Here is a 21440-nt window from a genome sequence, read left to right as displayed (position 1 = left end):
GCATAGAGCGAAATCCGTTTTTCATTGTAGACATCATGCTATGTGCAAATTTTAGGGTTAGCTTCGGCTGCTTTTTGATGTTAAGGCAATATAAGAGCATTTACATTTTCTCATCTTTTGAGTAAAACACTTCCCTTTTCTGCTTTCGTGGTATTGGTATAAACTCCGAACAGCTGTTCTACATGTCACGAACATGTTGTCCCACATAAGTTTCACACGTACTACAGTACAAAAACTGGCATGACCAGGGCTAGAACCAGGGATCCTTAGTATGACAATCTAACGAGGGCCCTACACGACTGACGCTCACAGTTAGGCTTTTTCTGTGCTCCGTGGCTCAGATGTTACTTAGTACTTACAGTTTAGGCATGTTCTCCTGGACGACAGCGCATAGGAAAAACTATATCGGTGTTTTAGAGAAAACTCAATCGATATACAAAGTTTGGTATCGAGCTGAATGACTGACGTGTGGAGGTTCGGGTGTTAGCTTTCACCATTATTGGTTGTGTTACAGGCCAATTCTCCGTCAAAATGGTTTAAGGATCGCAGCGCTGAGTTATAACACATGAGGGGTCACTAAATGCTCCAATGAGCAACTCAGCAAAGCACAGGTTCGTGTGCCTTATGGAAATACAAATCCGTGTGATGCTTTTACGTATCGTCTCTCTACTTGCACTGAATAAATCTTGTTAAGCAACCCTTTCCTCTGCTTCAGTTATGCATCATACCTCCTTTACGTCTGTTCCAGCTGGCAATTATTGGTAGGAACAAATGCGTTAGTCATGGACAGTTGCTAGATACCGAAAACCTGGGTTCTCACAATGGTCTCAACACCTGTCGAAAAAGCGGATACACTGGGAGCGACGCTCACTGGCGACCGCTGTCGCACGGGTTCATCGTTTAGCCGTCGACTGCTGTCCACGAACAAGCGCGAGAATAATTCAGGAGACGGTGCTCGGTGCGCAAACACGAGCCTCCGGGGATTTGCGATGCTGATGACGTTGCCCGTCCTAACTTCGATGGCCACACAACGCCTATGAGGCGTCTGATGAATGTTTGACGTTGAAGACTGACTACTTGCGGTGTAGCTACAGTGTGCCTGGGATCAAAACTATAAAACACCAAGTCTTGTTCCGAAAGTTTCACGACACTACAGGGACTAAGTTAAAAACTACACATGCAAACGTTTCTAACGGTGAAATATGTCGGCAAATATTGTCTTGTCCTAATTGTTCAATGTAGCAAGAGGAAGATTCGAAACGGCTGCCCCTTTTCAGAAATTATATATTTGTAAAATCGTCGCATAAAAAATGAGTGGGAACCATATCTGTACGTAAGAAACGAAAGCCTTGGGTTCTAGATACGCTGACAAAAAAAAAAAAAAAAATCTTGAAAGAGGTCTATTTTGACCCGATGACGACACACACTACCGGAGAGATAGTAGATGTTCAGATATGGTTTCAACGTCATCCGCCAGCAGATGGCATAGCTACCAGAGCTTAATCTGTGTTTACCATTTAAAACGAAATGCCCGTGCTCATGAGGCTCAATGAGGTGCAGAAGTGTAGAGCAAGCAAGCATTATGGCACGGAAACGCACTCGTGCTTGCTATACCCAACTGAGCGGCCTCCAGAGTGACCAGATTGTGGCGGGATAATCGTCTGGAAAAATTGCCGTCCGAGTTGGACGTGTCACATCGGTTGTGCAGCGACGCTGGCAACACACTGGACATGTGAACATGGTCACACTAGTAGGCGAGGTTTTCGACATCCACGCAGCACAGATGCCTGCAGTGATCGTCGTATTGTAAGCGCAGCTGTGGCAGTTCGTACAGCCACTACAGCACAGATAAAAGCACATGTGATGCCAAAAGTGTCAACACGAACTGTTGTAACCGACTGCTAGAAGTGGGACTTACGGGCACCCAACTCTAGCCAGTCTTCCACTCACGCCAGAGCATGGACGTGCGCGGTTCGACTGGTGCCGTCAGAGGGTCACCTGGAGTGCTGGAATGATGCACCGTGGTCCTCAGCGATTAAAGCAGATTCCGTCTGTACCCGAATGATGACCGTTCGCGCGAAGGAGGTACAATTACACCTGGTGAGCGCTGGCTCGAACAGTGCATCCGTCCAAGACACAATGACCTTATGGCCTGGAGTGCGAGAAGAACACCTCTCGTTCAACTTTGATGTTGTGCAAAGAACGCTGACCAGTGCTCGACACGTGAAGAATATTGTTCGATCAGTTCTGCGTTCTTGCAACAGGACGTGGATATTCTATTCCAACAGGATAATGCTCTCCCACACTTTTCCCCTGAAACTCAGCGTGCTCTGCAAGTCGTGTAGCTGCTTCCCTGGCCACCACCAACGCTGGGCTTGTCTCCAGTCGACCACCTGTGGGGCATGATGGGACGACAAGTGACTTTCGCGAATCGTCCAACCAGGGCGCATACAGAAATACGCCAACAGACCGAGCAAGTGTGGAATAGCGTATCCACGACGATGTTCGTCACCTTTACGAGCGACTGAGTGACAGAGTCAGTGCCTGCATTGGCGCCCGTGGAGGCTTCCCTGCGTAGTAAAAAGGATACTTCGGTATAGATCCATACCTGGTACCTCAGATCTGCTTGAACTTTCAATCTTTAAAGGTAATCTTTACATGCACTCCATATGTATCGTTTCTACAATAAATTTTGAATTAATTGGAAAACACCCGATGGTGTTGCAATTTTTTCTCGGAATTTATACGAGGTATTACTATATTTCCTTTACAGACTTTTCCTCACTACAAAAAGAAAAAAAAAAGTCTAGTGAACACGGGCTATAAAATGCAAACACCAGATGGATAAATCCAGTCTAAATAAAACTTGGTTTTATACAGCTTGTGTCTACCGTATCTTATGTCCTTCAAGATGTTATCCGTCCTGGCTCATTCAAGTCATGCTGTGTACATTTCGATAAGTATGTTTTGGGTGTACTCCATTTTATTATGAAAAACCACCAATTTGATAAGGCTCTTAACATGGATAACTTCCCCAAAGCTGGGACTCCGTAATTCTCCATCTACAGTGTGGCAACGTAGATTATAAACCTGAAGATGCGTCTATACTGACGTGAAACGTGAATAAAGCACCTTCATGCACCTATGTAGCAACATTCTTGGCTTTTTAATTATTATATTTTTTATGATAATCTGAATGATTATTGAGTGATGAGTGTTGTTATTATTATTCATAATGTCTGCGAGCGAGGTTATCGTCTCCAATAAATTGCTTGTCTTTGGTTTACTTTTAATACGATTTTCAAGTATATCAGGGCACTTTTGCATAATGTTCTCATTAGATATGCTGACATCCAAAGAGATTAATTACACTGTGTTGCTAATTTTTCTCTCTGCTAGGTTCCTACATTCGTCTGTCATGCTGAAATAAGAAAAAAGATGTTGTTTGACTAAAAAGAAATACAACATCTTCTGGTGTATAAAGCTCTCAAGCAGCCCTATTAAAAATAAAAACACATGTTTATCTAACGTCATAACTGTCGTTGATCTCGCGATTTAATTAACATCAAAAGTCAAGATGAAATTTAGAGATAGGCAGCCTTACTTCCCGACCGCAGACGAGATCACAAACGAACACCTACTTGAATATTTCCTTTTTTTTTTATCAACAGATGTCATCTCCGGTGATGAATGTGTGTCGCCCTTGATAGGACACACTTAGCAGTAATCTTCAGAACTATTCAAGATCCAAAGTCCGACAAGCTCAGAAGGCAAAGTAATTTTTAGAATTATTACTGTGTTTTATTATTGTTCTAATACCAAGAAACATTCTTTTTCATGTAATCAGTATTCGAACGTGAAACTGAGAACGTGAAAAACATGTAGGACGACAGAGAGATGTCCGCAGCCCGGGGTCGTGTGGTAGCGTTCTCGCTCCTCGCGCCCGGGTTCCCGGGTTCGATTCCCGGCAGGGTCAGGGATTTTCTCTGCCTCGTGATGACTGGATGTTGTGTGCGGTCCTTAGGTTAGTTGGGTTTAAGTAGTTCTAAGTTCTAGGGGACTGATGACCATAGATGTTAAGTCCCATAGTGCTCAGAGCCGTTTGAACCATTTTTTGAACAGAGAGATACCTTAAGGACTAGACACGAAAGGAAAATTGGATTTGACGAAATGAAAAATTGCTGCAGAAAATCTGCTGAACATTTAATACTGGACATTAGAGACAATTCTGATTTCGAGTGGAAGTTTTTTCATTGTGCCATCACCCAGATCACAGCAGAGAAAAGAGCACTGTTCCATATGCAAGTAAAGCTTTAAACTATGCTGTTAGTGAACGCTGCAGCGTGATAAATTTAATATACACATCTTTGAGCGAGAATATTTGTGGGGGGGTCGAGTGTTAGTAATTTCACTGGAGATCAAATAAATTATTTAAAGAAAATGGCTAAAAAAAACCTGCTCTAGGAGTTTACTTAGTCGTAGTGATGAATCAGTTTTGCAGGAAAATGTCTGACATTGCAATGGAAGTAGGAAAGATTTACGACATCTCCACGGAAGTCCATAAAATAAGTGCAATATCAGAGGAAGTAGGCACGATTCAAGCGCTTCCCAAAGATGTAGGCGGTAAAGTAGATACCCCTCTACTAACATCAATACGAAGTTAGAAGGGTGGAGTGCTGCTGAACAACAGTTGCTGAAAATTTTATGTCTTGAAACAAAATTCAAAATGCGGAATGGGACATGTCAACAAAACAGTCCTTCAAACACTATTCTGAGAATGATAGCCACGTACACCAATTAATGGCAAGAAATATCGAGAATTGCGGAATTAATCCTGAGAGAAAAATTTAAAAAACTGCAAGAACAAAAAGCGGGAAGTAGAGCAGTCTACAAACAACAGATTCAAGACTATTAGTTTAGAGGCAACTTGAAAGTTAACACTCTGCACAATACTGTCGACAAAGTTCAGAGTGCTGCACAGAATGTTCAAAACAAATTCAAACAGTTGAAAGTCTGTGTGAATGGTAGGGGAATCTCACAAATTGTTCTGGAGAGCACATTTCGATGGCAATTCGAGATAGCTCACACCATCCAAGAGCAGTGACATACATGCAAGTCCGCAGAGCATACACAAGGTTCCGTTGTTTGCAATATCCAGCAGTCCCACAACAGAACCCAGTTTATCGATGTACCTCTTAGAAGACAATATGCTCAGACATAAACAATTCACGAGTTTTGTAGCAGGGAGGAAAGATCACAGTCCAATGGTTTTTGTGATGTCTTTTCATGGCATGCTACCGCAAAGTTGTAATGAGAAACTGAAGATCAGATTTGTCAGTGGACATATGCAAGACGATCCACAATGTGTGCTTCCAAAGCATCCGATCCATATAGCCGTGGTACGAGAACTTTGACATAGCTTTTCGCAGAAAATAATAATCAAAGTGTATTAAAGAGGGACTGTGAAAGCAGGTGATGAATTCCGAACCTTTCATATCAGGACCGAAATCTTTCCGATGTTTTCAGAAATACTTAAACAAAGCGAAGTACTGGGATCAAGAGATTCATCAGGCTGACATTCTGCGAGTATTAAAAAGAAAATTACCCATCAAAATGAGGGAGAAACGGGTCACTGTGCTGAAGACGCCACAGAAACTTTTCTGTCGTTAGTTGACTCATTGTATTTGTTCAAAGATGACAGGAGAGCGGTTGAAGCAAATAATGGGCCAGCAACATTTGGGGAGCTGTGTGTCATAAGAGATAGCTAAGACACAATCGAAGGACATAAGAGCCGCTATACACGCCGAAGCCTTAAGAACGTCGCAGAGTGCCAATGCAGAGTAATGACACACAGATAATTTACCGATGCAATAGTGACTGAAATTTCACAGATGACATATCCTGGCTGAGCAGGAAAAACAATAGACATAGACCTGAATAACAACGTAGACAGTGGGAAGATCGAATTGTAACTGATTTGGCCAGGAATTATACCACCGAGAACAAAATGAGATGAGAATACACGAGTAAAATTGAGACACCCAGATTTAAAAGACCTGTTGGTCTGCCTATTAGGAACATTGCTGCCATTCGACAGAAGACAAATTTGCTAAAATACCAACCAGCTTTTATAATTATTAAACCATGTTCTAGACGTCGAAGTAATGGATTATTCCAGAAAAAATTTGAAACAACTTGCAGCTGAGATATATATCTACACAAGTACTCTGCAAGCCACATGATGGTGTGTGGTACTAAGTACTTTGGTATTGCTAACTGATTTCCTCCCCGCTCTTGTCGGTAAGCTTCTCTATTAGGATTAATTCCTAGAACGTTCTTGTCGTGGTCATCGAGATGTATGTGGGAGGAAGTACTATGTTGTCTGACTCTTCCAGGACAGTGCTCTCAAAAAATTTCAATAGTAAACTTTTCCCTGATGCACAACGCCTCTCTTCTAGCACTTGCCACTAAAGTTTGTAGAACTTATATGTAACGCGCTTTCACCGACTAAACGATCCCGTGACGAAATGAACCACTCTTCGTTGGACCCTCCCTATCAGTCCTCCTGGTATGGGTCCTACACTGATGAACTATACTCAATTATTGGTCGAAATAGCGCCTTGTATGCCACTTCCTTCGTGGATGAGCTAGATTTTCTTAAGATTCTTCCTATGAATTTCAGTCTCTTATATGCTTTTTCTGTCATTTGTTTTACGTGGTCATTCCACTCAAGGTCGCTCCGGATAGATACTACAGATATTTCATGGTGGTCACTGTTTCCAGCAGTTTGTCAACAATAGTATAGTTGTACAGTAGTGGACTTTTTTTCCTATGTATGTACAATACGTTACCTTTACTTACATTCAGAATCAACTGCCATTCACTGCACCATTCATCAACCACCTGTAGGTTATTCTGCAAATCGTTATCGTCTTCTTGCTGTTAAGATGTCAGGAATGAATATAAATGTCCTTACAGATGCTGGAGCAGAACCGAGCGTTATGTGGAGTGAAATGTACCAAGAGATCTATAAACGTATTAAACCTCTGACATTACTGGTCAGCAGTGTTAAAATGTAGAAGTGGTCGGAACCAGAACCAAACCTGTTAACTTACAGGCCTTGTGAAAATAGGTGGTACGGTGTTCGAACACTCCTTTTCGGTAGTTAAAAAATTTGAACAACATTCTTCTTCGGGAAAATCATTAAAATGGAAACATGTAGCAAGACTCGCCAAACAGAATCCTATCTGATAGTCATTCCGTACATTACAAGGTACGCACACTATAGACAGGAGTCAGCCATAGCCGGCCGAAGTGGCCGTGCGGTTAAAGGCGCTGCAGTCTGGAACCGCAAGACCGCTACGGTCGCAGGTTCGAATCCTGCCTCGGGCATGGATGTTTGTGATGTCCTTAGGTTAGTTAGGTTTAACTAGTTCTAAGTTCTAGGGGACTAATGACCTCAGCAGTTGAGTCCCATAGTGCTCAGAGCCATTTGAACCATTTGAGTCAGCCAGCCACGACACATGGAGGGGCAGAGGACTGATGCAAACACGCTCCATCATATGCTGACCAAGGTCTGTGGAATCTTCTCACGTGTGTTACACTTCATAATATTTTTTACAATGCTATGACTGCCAACGTGAGAGATATTATAGTGCATTCTTGGAAAGAAATAGCCTGAGCATTAGCGTGTTCACATCGGGAGGAAAGCAGTAGCTCAATAAATTTCTGTGCATTCAGCTGTCGGTGTAGCATATTTTCTTGAGGCGTGCGGGCTACGGTGGATCGGGCAGATGAGGGGCGGCGGGTGGAAGGGAGGGGGAGATGGTGGGCTCATTCGCTGACTGTCAAGAGGCGCGTGACGGCGTCACTATACCTTGAGCTGCAGTCATTTGCGGACTGCACTGTGGACATTGTACGGCGGCTCACTGGACACACTTAGGACATACTCTGAATGGTGGTCAACGTAATAAAGACCTTGTACCCTTCCTTTCGCACAGTGAACCACAGTGTAAACGCACGTAGTAAAGAACTTGTTAACCATAGTAATAAAGACTTTGTACCCTTCCAAAAAACATAGTAGACTAATAATGACTTTGCACCCTTCCTTTCCCACACTGTTAAAGCCCGAGTGAGCTGGAGTCCAGTGTAATAATACATAGAAGGAGTGTAGCTGTAGTGTAATTGCCTTATAAATATAACCACACCGGTAGGCCGATTGGACCCTTCCTTCCCCGCAATGCATTCGCCACCGTGTACATAGATGTATGTGCCGCTTTTTAACGTGTTACTGATATGGACATAGTAAGACTTAAGTGGTATGTTATTTTTGTGGTCGCAAGTCATGTACGTAGATCAGTTAGAATAGGTTTTCTGCCAGAATCATTGGAATTGTGGAACTCGGTAGAGCAACTGTACTAGTCAGGCATCAATTATTTTCGAGTGAAATCATGATTTTTGTTTATATAACTGCGTAGCCTAATTTTAGCGCTGTTTTCGGTAACTGTTACACATAGCATCAGTATAATTAGCTTATGCATTCTGTCAGTAATTGGGCAGTAAATTATATCACAATATTTGGGTAATGACTAGTAGGATAACATCCCAACTCGTTTCTTATGGATGATCTCTGCATCATGATCCTTCCACTACAGTGTGCAGAATGCAAAAAGTCATCGCCCTAGAGGGAGAAGGAGGGACAGACTAGTAGCACAAATCCTCTCTGATTTTCCTGCTTTTTTTAAAAAAAAAATCACACCACTGGCTTATTAAAGTGGGAGAGCTGGGAGGGGATGGGGGATGCAGAGGGGGGTCACCTTGACCTTGAAATAGACAGGTCATAAGTCAATGGGATAGAAACTAGATGGTTCCACTACTGCCAGCAGCCACATGTATGGAGAAAATTCAACAAATTCTCGAAAATTTGCAAAAATAGTGTGTGTGTGTGTGTGTGTGTGTGTGTGTGTGTGTGTGTGTGTTGTTTGGGAGCTAAGCACTCAAAAAATAGTAACATGCGAATGATGGAGTGCAATTAGGCAGTGCATACAATTTCTCGACGAGACAAGGGAATAAATGTGATAACTTATGTTTCTGTAAAGACTAAGATGTCAGCATATGTGAGAATGGGTGAGAAAATATCGACTGTACATAGACTGGAGTTACTGGTGTAAAAAGAAAGAAAAGCAATTAAGGAAAGACAATTTGCTAGTTTATTAAATACCCCTGAAATGACCATATGGTATTATTGGATGGGAGACCTCGTTTGGGGTTATTTGGTAACCTTGTCCAAGTATTTCTACTGGACGCCATATTGGCAACTTTCGAATCGATAAAAGTGAGATGAAACTGTGCTGGCGTAAGCTGTCGCCAGCACACCAGACGCAAAGGGATTGCAAGAAGGTCGGTAATAGGCGCAAGCAAGTATCTAACCGGAGAGAGGCCAAAGACACACTCGCAAGCAACATGCACCCAACGCCCTCTCGGCCGCCAATATCTAGGTCGCCGCCGTGGACCAGAGGACCAGTATCTCATCCAGTGAGTTAACGAGTCGAGTCATCAGTCGCAGCCCAGTGGGAGTCACAGTCGCAGTTACCTCAGCCACTAGCTCAGAGTCAGTCAGTATCTAGCGACCAGAGTAGTGTACATAGTGGAGTTGTACTTCATCAGCAGAAGAGCTAACGTGGACTATTACGGAAGAGCTTGTACCACAACAACTTACTTTAAGATAAGTAAATTTCTGTTCATATGAATAAAGAACCCTGTTAATACATGCATGATGTTGTGTTATAGAATGAGGACACCGGTCACCAAACAACATTCTCCCCTTGCTTCCCATGGTACAAGCCAACAGTGACAATGAGACGACACAAAAGAAACGATTAGGACAACACAAGCACTCAGATCCTGAGTGAAGAAAATCTCCAACCCAGTGGAGAATCGAGCCACGATCCTCTCATCTAGATGCAGCAGTGCTAACCATTACACCATGAGCTCATATATATTTCCTTTCCTTTCCAGCTAGACAAACGTTTAATTTGAATAATATATAAGAATTTCATTTACGTGTGTGTAACTACGGATTTTAGTAGTAAGGTAGAAACAGTGGAACATACACTTCTGATATAGTCATGTGATAACAGAGGCCAATCCATTTCACTCCAGGAAGCCTACAGCTAATATGTCGAGTATTCATACGCTTGCGATCTTATGTTTCCTGTAAGCCGGAACCACTGCCACACAGATGACATCACAATACAAGAGATGCAGTTTCTAGACAACTATCAGTAGCCGGCCGAAGTGGCCGTGCGGTTAAAGGCGCTGCAGTCTGGAACCGCAAGACCGCTACGGTCGCAGGTTCGAATCCTGCCTCGGGCATGGATGTTTGTGATGTCCTTAGGTTAGTTAGGTTTAACTAGTTCTAAGTTCTAGGGGACTAATGACCTCAGCAGTTGAGTCCCATAGTGCTCAGAGCCATTTGAACTATCAGTGTCAGGACCATGGTTATCATTGTATTTTATCCAGTCTCTAGCAATGCTATTCCGCCGCAGGTTTTTTGGCAGTTTTCATACGGCAAGTACTGTAATCCACGGTGAATAATACCGTCGGCCGAAATACTGGTCAACTGATTTCCGCTCGGTGGCCTTCTGAGAATATCGCACTCACTGAACTTTCTTCATGCCATGTATTATTATTATTATTATTATTATTATTTTCATTTTCGTGTCACAGAATTCTCAGGTGATTGTGTGAGCATCAAATGAATAGTTACGTCTGAACACTCGTGCCACAACCACTGCTCTGGAAACATATGTGGGTGACGTTACGAAGACTTGAGGTATACGGCACAGTTCAAGGTGGCAGTGCGCTAAATATTCAGGGAAACATGGCATATGATTCTAAGTGTTGCTGCAATATACCCTAACAAGTCTTGTGGACAAAGTGTCTCACAACTCACGAGCAATCATAATATTTATGCATGCTTTTCTCCAATTATTTTTGTACCCATTTTAGAATTGTGCGAACAGTCGTTTGCCGTAACAAGTGGGTAAGGATGGGAGGAACAGTTTTATAATTTCTAAACGGTCTACGGAACTAACAGGTTCTCATTTAATTGTAGTTATTTATGTTGTTCCTTGGGACCATGTGAGCCAGTGATACTTCGTCGTAGAACAGCTTAGTACACATTTTACAGAATACTAATCAGATAACTTATAAACAAAAGAAATTCAACAATAAAGAAAAACAGAAAACCAAATTGTGAGACAGTAAGTCAATATATAATACATTACAGAGTAAAATTTTAACTACTGTGAGCCGGCCGGGGTGGCCGAGCGGTTCTAGGCGTTGCAGTCTGCCTCGGGCATGGATGTGTGTGATGTCCTTAGGTTAGTTAGGTTTAAGTAGTTCTAAGTTCTAGGGGACTGATGACCTCAGAAGTTAAGTCCCATAGTGCTCAGAGCCATTTTTTTTAAACTACTGTTAGGAACTCGTCAACAGCATAGAAGGAGCAGGTCACAAGGAAAAATCTGTCAGCTTGGAATTGAATGCACTGCTCAAGGAAATGCTATCCAAGCTCTTATCGTTTTCCCGTCTAGTGTTCACTGTATGAATTCTGCAGTTTCTCCCGGACAGTAGACATTGCCAACAACAAATCCCATGACATCTCCAGGAATAACAGAGGTAGAATTCCAGGAGACCTGATCAACGGGCTACGCGAAGTTCGCGAACTGACACTGCAAATCGGTCTGAGCTGGGCTAAGAAAGTCGTAGGTGAGGGTACAAAGTTGCACAAAATATGATACCGTTGGAGATAGGTGTGAAAGTAAGTAAGGTAAAGTAAAGTAAACATGCATTCGCGTTTCAGTGTCACAATCAGTAGACATTATTGTTACAGTGAAGATAGCACCATACAGTTTCTGCACTAGCTCTTGAAGTTCTTCTTGTAGTTCGATTAAAATAACTCTGTGACTGAAGTGTAAGCGAGTCGAGTGGTAAGAACAAGGCGTCAGTCGACCGCTGCTCTTTCTCAGGCTTTATGTGATCATTGTGGTACCTGCTATGTACGTGCGTGCGGAGTGGACGCTGCCAGGCGAGACAAGTCAAACGTGACAGAGGAGGAAAACAAAACCAATAACAGCCGGCAACGCAGCTCTGCTTGACTAACGTACGCGTAACGCAAATTTATTTTATTCGAGTAAAAAAAAACTGCGAGAAACTTCAGGAATGGCTTAAGCTTGTCTACAAATTTTTGTCCGTCGGCGTACACATATCAGGTCCTTGTTTTGATCTGTAATAATGCCCTAGATTTCTTACACGAAAGGTGGAAACTTTGTTTTTAGTCCTCCCGCAAATAGAAAGTTGAAATATTCGCACCAGCGCACCCGAAACTTACAAATTATCTGCTGATCATTACCTGCGATTCGTTTTAGAATCTAATGTCGTCGTCTTCATTACGAAGATTAGTTTAATGGACCGCTCCACGCCAGACTATCCCGTGCGAACCTCTTCATGTCTGTGTAGCCACCACAGTCCACATACATTTGAATCTGCTACTGCCATTTCCACCCTCCACACTTCCCTCCATTACCAAACTGGCTATTCCTTGATGCTTTACAATATGTCTTGTCGACCAACACTCTTCTTTTAGTCAAGTTGTGTCACAAATCACTTTTCTCGATATGAAGCATCAAACTTTAAAAGCTTCTACTCCCTTTTTGTCGGAATTGTTTATCGTCCGCCTATCGACAATGAGGCTACAAACCAGACACGTAACTTCTGAAAATACTTCCCACCATTTAGATTTACAATTCCGCGTTAACAACCTTGTCCTTTCTCAGAAGAAATTTTCATGTTATTCCCTGTCTCCGTCTACATGTAGTCTCAAGTACTAACGTTTTATTTTAGTCATTCTATATGGATGGTATTATGTAGGTTTGCTGTGTGTCGATACTACGAGTATGAGGGAAAGGTCCTTGTGGCAAAGTAACCCAGCTATAATAATTTCGATACACTAGTCAGCGCTAGCATAAATCTGATTTTTCCTAAGAAATTACTTCACTTTAAGCGCATCAGCGAACATCTCTAACGCAAAGAGAAAACTGTTTCGTTACGTGGTAACATAGCTAATTCTTATAATTCACTATTAGTAATAAATAAAAGCATATATTGGAGGCACCCACGTACTTACCATGCGAAGATTACCAAACCGCCCACAACGGAGGGAACCGATTAGAATCTCTGGCAATTCTACGTAGAACCTGTAAACAGAAAATTGAAATTAAGAATATTAATCACATGCGAGTTTCATAAATTTTATTCTGTGTGGTTGTATAATGTTCGCCAAAACTATACCGTCCTTCACTTTACAGCGTTACCAAATTTATTAGTAACTTACGAAAAACATTGTTCTTCATTCATAATTACAACGGTATATTCCAACGATGATTGAATAACAAAGGGCTAATGTCGCCGCAAGACCGGGTTATCCGCAAAGCATGATTGTAAAACTGTGATCTCGTCACTTACATTTATTGAAGACATATTCTGCCTAATACGTCAGTGATAAAAAATGAGCGTTGACTTTCGCATACGGAGTTCTACTCCGTTAAATTCTTCTGACTGCGTTACACTACTCTGTGCGTAATAACCAATGTTTCAGTTACTCCTTCAGATGACCTTCGAGACATCACTGTTACGTGATAACAAAGACAAAGCAGCACATGTTTCCACAGAAACGCAGTTACCCTGATTAAGGCAGCACGAAACAGTTGTTTTTATTTAACGGGTTGGTTATAATTAAACTTTCGCTACTTGAGCCAGTGTAGACAAAACTATTTACCGTATGGGTTCCACACGCCATAGGAATAATGTTAGTATTGTTCGTGTTTTGAAATTAAAGTAGATGTATACTTTTTAAAAAACAAAATCTCACGAGATAGATAAGGATGCTTCGCAACTTTAAACTGAACAATAAAATAAAAAATAATACATACACCATCCAAAACTGAGCCATAGATAATCCCAGAGTACCCCAGAAAGCATCTCAGAGTGCCCCAGAGAGCACCCCGAATTTGATGAGATTATACTGAATCATGTGCGAGATGATTCATCAGAAAGCCTTTTTCAACTTTTCCTTGAAATACGTATTTCAAAGACCACAGGCTAGAGAGTGAATTGCACTTTATACCATGAAAAAAAGTGGAAACACTCTAGAAAAATGCCTTGGAATCCAGAGTTCAGTACTTCAGTGTCAAACTCCCTGCAGCAGGGTCAGCCACGGCGCGCCAGACTTCACGCGTGCATCGAGTGCGGTCCAGGGCCCGGTCTGCCTGCCACTCAGCTTTGCCCCGTCCCTCTCTGAAGTACCCGGCACAGCGCGCCATTACAGTCAGCATTGCGGTGCGGCATTCTGCGGTCGGCACAATCCTCAGAATGCGGCAGAATCGTGGTGTCGGCGCTGCTTACCCAAGACTATTTGTTCGTGGTGTGAAGGTCATTCACAGATCCAGTAGCTGTTTCCACAAAAAGAGGCAGTCTATGGACCTATCGTCTTAATGCTTTACAATGAACTGGAATGACAGAAGAGAGTGATGAGAACTCTCAATTCGCATAAGCGACGGGTACTGCTTATTTGCTATGAAACGTCATTATAGTACCATACAGAAAGAGTTTTAAACTTACAGATGACAATGAGAGAGCAAAAAATTACAACAGCCGACAAACATGGTTCAATTTTCTTACACCAAGAAGCACTTTGTACTAACTTTGCAGGCATGAAGCACTTGAAGAAATTGGTGGTACGACTAGTAAAATTTCTGAAGCCTCACCCAATATTCCACTTCCAGTTGCAACAATTTTCGGTGGAAATGTACGAAGAATATGGAGACTTCACATACTACTGCAAAGAGTGCTGGCTAAATCACAGGGCACGCCTGGAACGCTTTTTCGATTTAAATCTCGCTGTTGAATATCTGAAGGAAGAAAAGGAGTGCAGGAACGAAAGTTATAACATCCGGAATGGATTGCAGACTTCGCATTTTAAGTGGATTTGATTGCACACTGCCACTGAGACATTACAAGGTACCTTCTTTCCGATTTGATGTGGATGCACTCAAAAAGAAAATCGTGTTGTGGAAGGGCCACATTCTGACAAAGACAACCCAGTTCCGCAAGCTCAATGGCGTTAAGGAGAGCGTGAAGTTTGAAGAATTCATTAGGGCCTCTCGAAAATTACAACGACAGTTTTATAAAGGTCTTGAGGACACTGTCAATTGTACATCTGTTGCGGTTTCAGTTGAAAGCACACCTGTGCACGTGCAGATATTACTGACTGACGTGCAAGGTAGTTCTAGTTTTAATTACCAATCTTTTTACATTAAAGCTGTACAAGACGTCGACACTGCTTTTCTCAGGTTTTTTTCGTAAGTCTCCATAATGAGGTTGCAAAAGTGCTACATAATTTCGATCGACATATTTGTGTGAAAGAACTTTTTTCGATTATGAAACAAAAAAACTCACAATTACATGGCAACTTGAGAGTGAAATTCTGTGAAATTGTCTGCGCCGACAGTTTGTACCAGAAAAAAAGTTATGTTGCGTCTTCAGCGCGCCAAAAATAATTAATTAATACTGAAAAATTGTTTTGTTGTTGCGACATGTGAAACATAAAACCAAGTCATACGCAGTACGACTTTACTGCCATTTTAAGTGCCGCGCCATCGCTGTTTTTCCCTTTTCCCCCTCCTCACGCTCAGACAGTGCGGCGCGGCGGAGTCGTGAAGTAAGGCTGAGCGTTTCGTCGCTCGGGCCCATGCGTGGCCTGCGAACCGAAGTCTTGGAAACCACTGTCCTACAGCTTGTGATGTTCTCGCATGGGGCCTCTTTTAACTGCTATTGTAGTATCAAATGGGACAAAATCTATGTCTGCTGGGATACAAAATGCAGTAAGTTCGTCTCCATGAATATAAGAGCATTTGAACGGTGCATGTTACCTGATCTTCGTTCGACACGTTTTCGACAGTTGTCGGAATATGTACCACTGCTATGTTAATGTTCGTGACTGCCTAATTAGGAGATACGTCGTTAGACTGGAAGGTATTCACTACGAGAATTTATTCCTATAGGGAATCACGAAGTCGTCGTCGTACAGGTGAAAAGCAGCGGGTTGGTAGGGTCCCAGCTGTCTGTGTAGATGTACAACTGTCAAGAGAATGTGGCAAAATTTCAAGCGCCGTTCTAGCGCATGGTTAGAGAGTGACAGTCGTCACTTTGAACAGATTCTATGCAATTAAGTTGCTGCTACGTGGTTTTAATTGTTTGTGGCAGTAATAAAATATTCATTTCCGTCCCCTACTTTATCTCAATGTACTCAAATTAGGATCCTCTATATTACGTATACTATGAGGTGACAGTACTGGGATAGCGATATGAACTTACGCAGAGGCTGGTTGCACGTACACAAGGAATAAATGGGCAGTGCACTGGCGGATCTGTCATTTGTACTCGGTTGATTCAAATGAGAAGGTTTCCTACGTGATCACGGCCGCACGGCCGGATTTAACAGATTCTGAACGCGGAATGGTAATTGAAGCTAAACGCGTGGAACATTCCATTTCGGAAATCCTTCAGGAATTCAATATTCCGAGATCCACAGCGTCAAGAGTTTGTTGACACATTACCTCCCACCATGGACAATGCAATGGCCGAGGGCCTTCAATTTACTACCGTGACAGCAGCATTTGTATAGAGTTGTCAGTGTTAGCAGACGAAGCAACACTCTGTAAAATAAACGCAATAATCAAAGTGTGACGAAGGATGTATCCGTTTGGACAGTGTCGCGAAATCTGGCGTTAATGGGCTATGGCAGCCGACGAGCGGCGCGAGTGCCTTCCTAACAGGACGGCATCGCCTGCAGCGCCTCTCCTGGGCCCGTGAGAATGTCGGGTGGATCCTGCACGACTGGAAAACCGTGGCCTGGTCAGGTGAGTCCCGATTTCAGTTGGTAAGAGGTGATGGTAGCGCTCTTGTGTAGCTCAGACCCAAGTTGGCGATGGCTCTATAATGGTGAGGGCGGTGTTTACATGGAATGGACTCGGTCCTCTGGTCCAGCTGAACCGATCATTAACTGGAACTGGTTTTGTTCGGCCATTTGGAGACTATCTGCAGACACTCATGGACCTCATGTTCCAAACCAACGATGGAATTTTTATGGGTGACCGAGTGCCATGTCACCTGCCCAAAATTGTTCGCGACTGGTTTGAAAAACATTCTGTACAATTCGAGCGAATGATTGGCCTCCCAGATCGCCAGACATGAATCCCATCGAACATTTACAGGACGTAATCGAGAGGTCAGGTCGTGCACAAAATCCTGCACTGGTAACACTTCCGCAATCATGGACGTCTATAGAGACAGCCTGGCTCAGTAGTTCTTCAAGGGACTTCCAACGACTTCTTGTGTCGGACAAAAATAGGTCCGAAACGATGTTAGGAAGTATCCCATTACTTCAGTAATTTCAGTATAATTTTGACATTGCGACACTTTCCCGGACGTCGCGTTTAGATAAGGAGTGTTCAGTTTCAAACAATAAGGTCCAGAAGATAGAACTTTACACATTTGTCAAAGCAAAATGTATGCCGCTTGTTATTTATGTATAGTAATTTCTAGTCCTTCCAAAGGTTACAAGTGCCGAAATTTGTAACAGATGGTTAAAAAAAAATGTTTGCCAACTTTAAAGCAATCAATTTCCTTTTTGTGAATCAATTAAAGGCATTATAACAACTTGTAATATGCAGTCATATGCAATTATAAGAGACAGGGATTTTGACAATATTATATTGTAGCAAAGGAGGTGCCAGTTTATTTCAATAGTTAATTTTCAACTAAATAAAAAGAAAAACAACCATCCGGTGTAAAAACAACCTAAAAATCCGTACCAAACAGCTCCACCGTGCAGTGGAAATATTGTCTTTGTTGCCAGATCGCCCATCATTCACCGGTTCATCGTCGTAGCTCATACTCACAGAGACGGCGAATGCGCTAGAACGCATGTCCAGGAGGCGCGGGAGCTGCCGCCATTGTCGACTACAGCCTTTTATTGTGCGACTGTGCGAAGGAATAAATGCGGCAGCCTAACTGTCAGGAATTGTAGATATTTTTAGCGAACAGCTGCCGGCAGCTGGCGCCCTATTGCATTACCGTCCATTCCCCGCACAAGCTGTTCCAAACGTCGACTACAATCCACCGCTGGCCACCCACGATAATCGGTAACCTCTATCACTCGAAGGAATACTGCCGCCTGTGCGCGCGAATGTAGATTCTCATCGCAAACCTGCGGACATATTCAACAAGTCACTTTAAGGCGTGTCACGGGAAGTGCTTTCCCCCTTTCCTGCTCCAATGGTGAATGTTCTGCGGGAAGAACAACTATCGATAAGCGGCGGCATGATCTCAAATTCTTCCCATTTTACCGCTACAGTCATTTTGCGAGATACACGTATGGGCAAGTAAGACGTTGCTTGACTCCTCTTGGGACATATCTTACAGGAATTACAGTAAACCTTTCCGTGGAGTACTACGTCTCCCTTTGTAGCTTGTGCTTCTGCGCTTCAATCATAATTTAAGTGACGCTCTCATGTTCACTACACGAATTCCTAACGAAATGTGTTGCACTTCTGTGGACCATTATCATCTCCTCTGTTAAATCTACCTGTTAAGTATCCGAGATTCACGAGTGATATTCAAGACTCAGTAAACGGGAACTGTGTACGCTACTTGTTTCGTTGGTTAATGATAGTTCCTCAGAATTCTGCCAACGAGCAAAGTCTGGCACCCATCTTTCCTAGAACGAGTTTCATATGGTAGCCAACTTCGAATAGTTCTAGCGCCGTGCTCCCAACATTCACGGAAAAGTTTGGCGTTGTAGAAAAGCAAAAGCAACTGTGCTATAATCCACTGTATGTTCCCTTGAATATCTTCAATAAAAAAATTAATATCAAATTATTTCAAGTTTTTTCCTTGCAGAGATATGGAGTACAAGACGCTTTCATGTGTCCAGATATCCTCTACGGATGAATCCCACACAAATTAACTGATCTATGTTTCTGTACTTTCAAATGAAACTGAGCAGGAGTCCATTTTTCCATTTTTTAAAGTATTTCATTAGGCTAATTGTGAATAACACGCGTGAGTTCATGCTGCGCCAAACTGTCATTAAATAAAAAAAAATTAAAAAAAACAGTGCGAAGGAATAAATGCGGCAGCCTATCTGTTAGGAATTGTAGATATTTGTGGTTATTTAGCACGACGCCATTAAAATAAAGACTAATGACACGATTCTAGAAAGCGTGCACCAACGCCGTTGTTAATACACTTTTCTCAACCAGCGTGTATTTCCAATACAGTCTGTAAAACATCGCATTATTAATGTCTAATAAACTTCTTTTGTGGGTGTGGATTATTCCTTTCATAGATCACCAGAAAAAGGGTAATATCTGTGAAACAGTAATGCTACGATATGGACTGGTAACTGGAAGCCTAGGTCGTGTAGAATAAACGGTTCTGAAATACACTGAAAAAATTGTTTTCTCGAATAACAGTTACATTGTATCACCAAAAGCCCACAATCAATATAATATGCACTATTCACTCCTGCCTAGAACCGAAAGTGGTTTAAAGATGCTAAAAAATACATTTTACATCATAAAACTTAAAGTTTCATAACAGAAGTAGTGCCTAAATTTATCTGGATTTTGTTTTTCAAGTTACCGGTATTGGTAACGAACCACAAATGTTTTCATGTGCAGTTTAACCGAGTGTGGCCAAGTTACTTGGCGTACCCGCAAATGTTAGTTCTTCACCTGCACACACGGCTCACCCGCAGTGCGACGTCCGCAGCAGGTCGTTAATAGCGCCATTAGTTCAGGGAGCACGCCGGACATGTACGCTCTGAATGACAATTGGCGGCAGCGAACACCGCAACTTTGAGCGCAATGCGTGACTCGCATGGTGAATGCGCAGTGTATTCTGCAGCTCAGCGGAAACAATGCTGCGCCTTGCCATTGAGGCGCTCGCTGTCTCAATAACGTAAGCAGTATTAATTTTTCAATGGTAACAAACTGTTCACGCGGAACAATGCTTCATTCTGAAAGCGAGGCGCCCGCCGCCTGGCGAAATACGTAGCCGTGCGCCGAGCTTAGGCTGAACAAAAGCCACTCGCTCGTCGCCCGCGGATCAGCCAAGGAAGAGCCCAACATATTGTGCTCCCCCGCTCACCTGCGACCGGGGCGCGCACGTCCTAGTGCTGCACACCTGTCCGCCACCACAACCTCCTCCTCTCCCTTCTCCCTCCCCCCCTTCCCCTCACCCACCAACCTGACCTCTAGTTCCCGTTCCTTTAATCCTGCATCTTTATGTAATTCAGATACTAAATTGCTTTCCTATGCTTTACCAATCGTTCCTCAACAAAGGCATGAGCTCAAATGGTTCAAGTGGCTCTGAGCACTATGGGACTTAACATCTGAGGTCATCAGTCCCCTAGACTTAGAACTACTTAAACGTAACTAACGTAAGGGCATCACATACATACATGCCCGAGGCAGGATTCGAAACCAAGCGAGGTGGCGCAGTGGTTAGCACACTGGACTCGCATTCGGGAGGACGACGGTTCAATCCCGTCTCCGGCCATCCTGGTTTAGGTTTTCCGTGATTTCCCTAAATCGTTTCAGGCAAATGCCGCGATGGTTCCTTTGAAAGGGCAGGGCCGATTTCCTTCCCAATCCTTCCCTAACCCGAGCTTGCGCTCCGTCTCTAATGACCTCGTTGTCGACGGGACGTTAAACACTAACCACCACCACCAGGATTCGAACCTGCGACCGTAGCATCAGCGCGGTTCCGGACTGAAGCCAATGTATAAGCAATCGGGACTTTTTATCACGTAACTACCGGTTTCGGTTACGTAATGTTATCTTCAGGGCAGTGATCATGCGTGTCGCGTCGCTAACTGCGTAAGCATTGCACATCCTATGTGAAGCTCGTCACAAGTAGTCGACAGCTATACAAAAGAGTCACAACTTAGAAGACTTAAGGAACATGTGCATTGCTTACGCAATAGGTAATTATAGGATGAGAAGCCTGTAGATGGCTCTATATAACCGAAATCAATGAATGATACTATACGGCTATAGTAATAAGGCAGCTAATAGTTATTGAAAGTAACTTTGTTTTTTTATCGGACATTACGCCAATGTTGTTACTTCGAATTAATTAACAGTTTCTCCTTATTCACCGAAAAAATTTCGAAATTTGTGGTAAGGTCTTATGGAACCAAAACTGCTGTGGTCATCGGTCCCTCGGTCCCTAAGCCTACACACTACTTTTACGCTATGGACAACACACACACCCATGCCCGTGGGAGAACTCGAACCTCCGACGGAGGGAGCCGC

General features: G+C 42.9%; 1 protein-coding gene across 1 annotated transcript in view; it reads right to left on the bottom strand.

Moving 5' to 3' along the window:
- The window catches only part of LOC126426960 (uncharacterized), a 1049247-nt gene that overhangs the window by 188082 nt on the left and 839725 nt on the right, over positions 1 to 21440 (bottom strand). Inside the window, exon 7 of the mRNA XM_050089126.1 lies at positions 13187 to 13256. Within this exon, the coding sequence (XP_049945083.1) occupies positions 13187 to 13256 (70 nt within the window). The remainder of the gene's footprint in view (positions 1 to 13186; positions 13257 to 21440) is intronic.

This window comes from Schistocerca serialis, chromosome 1 (assembly GCF_023864345.2).
Source record: "Schistocerca serialis cubense isolate TAMUIC-IGC-003099 chromosome 1, iqSchSeri2.2, whole genome shotgun sequence".
Lineage (NCBI taxonomy): Eukaryota > Metazoa > Arthropoda > Insecta > Orthoptera > Acrididae > Schistocerca > Schistocerca serialis.
This window is presented reverse-complemented; position numbering and strand designations above follow the sequence as displayed.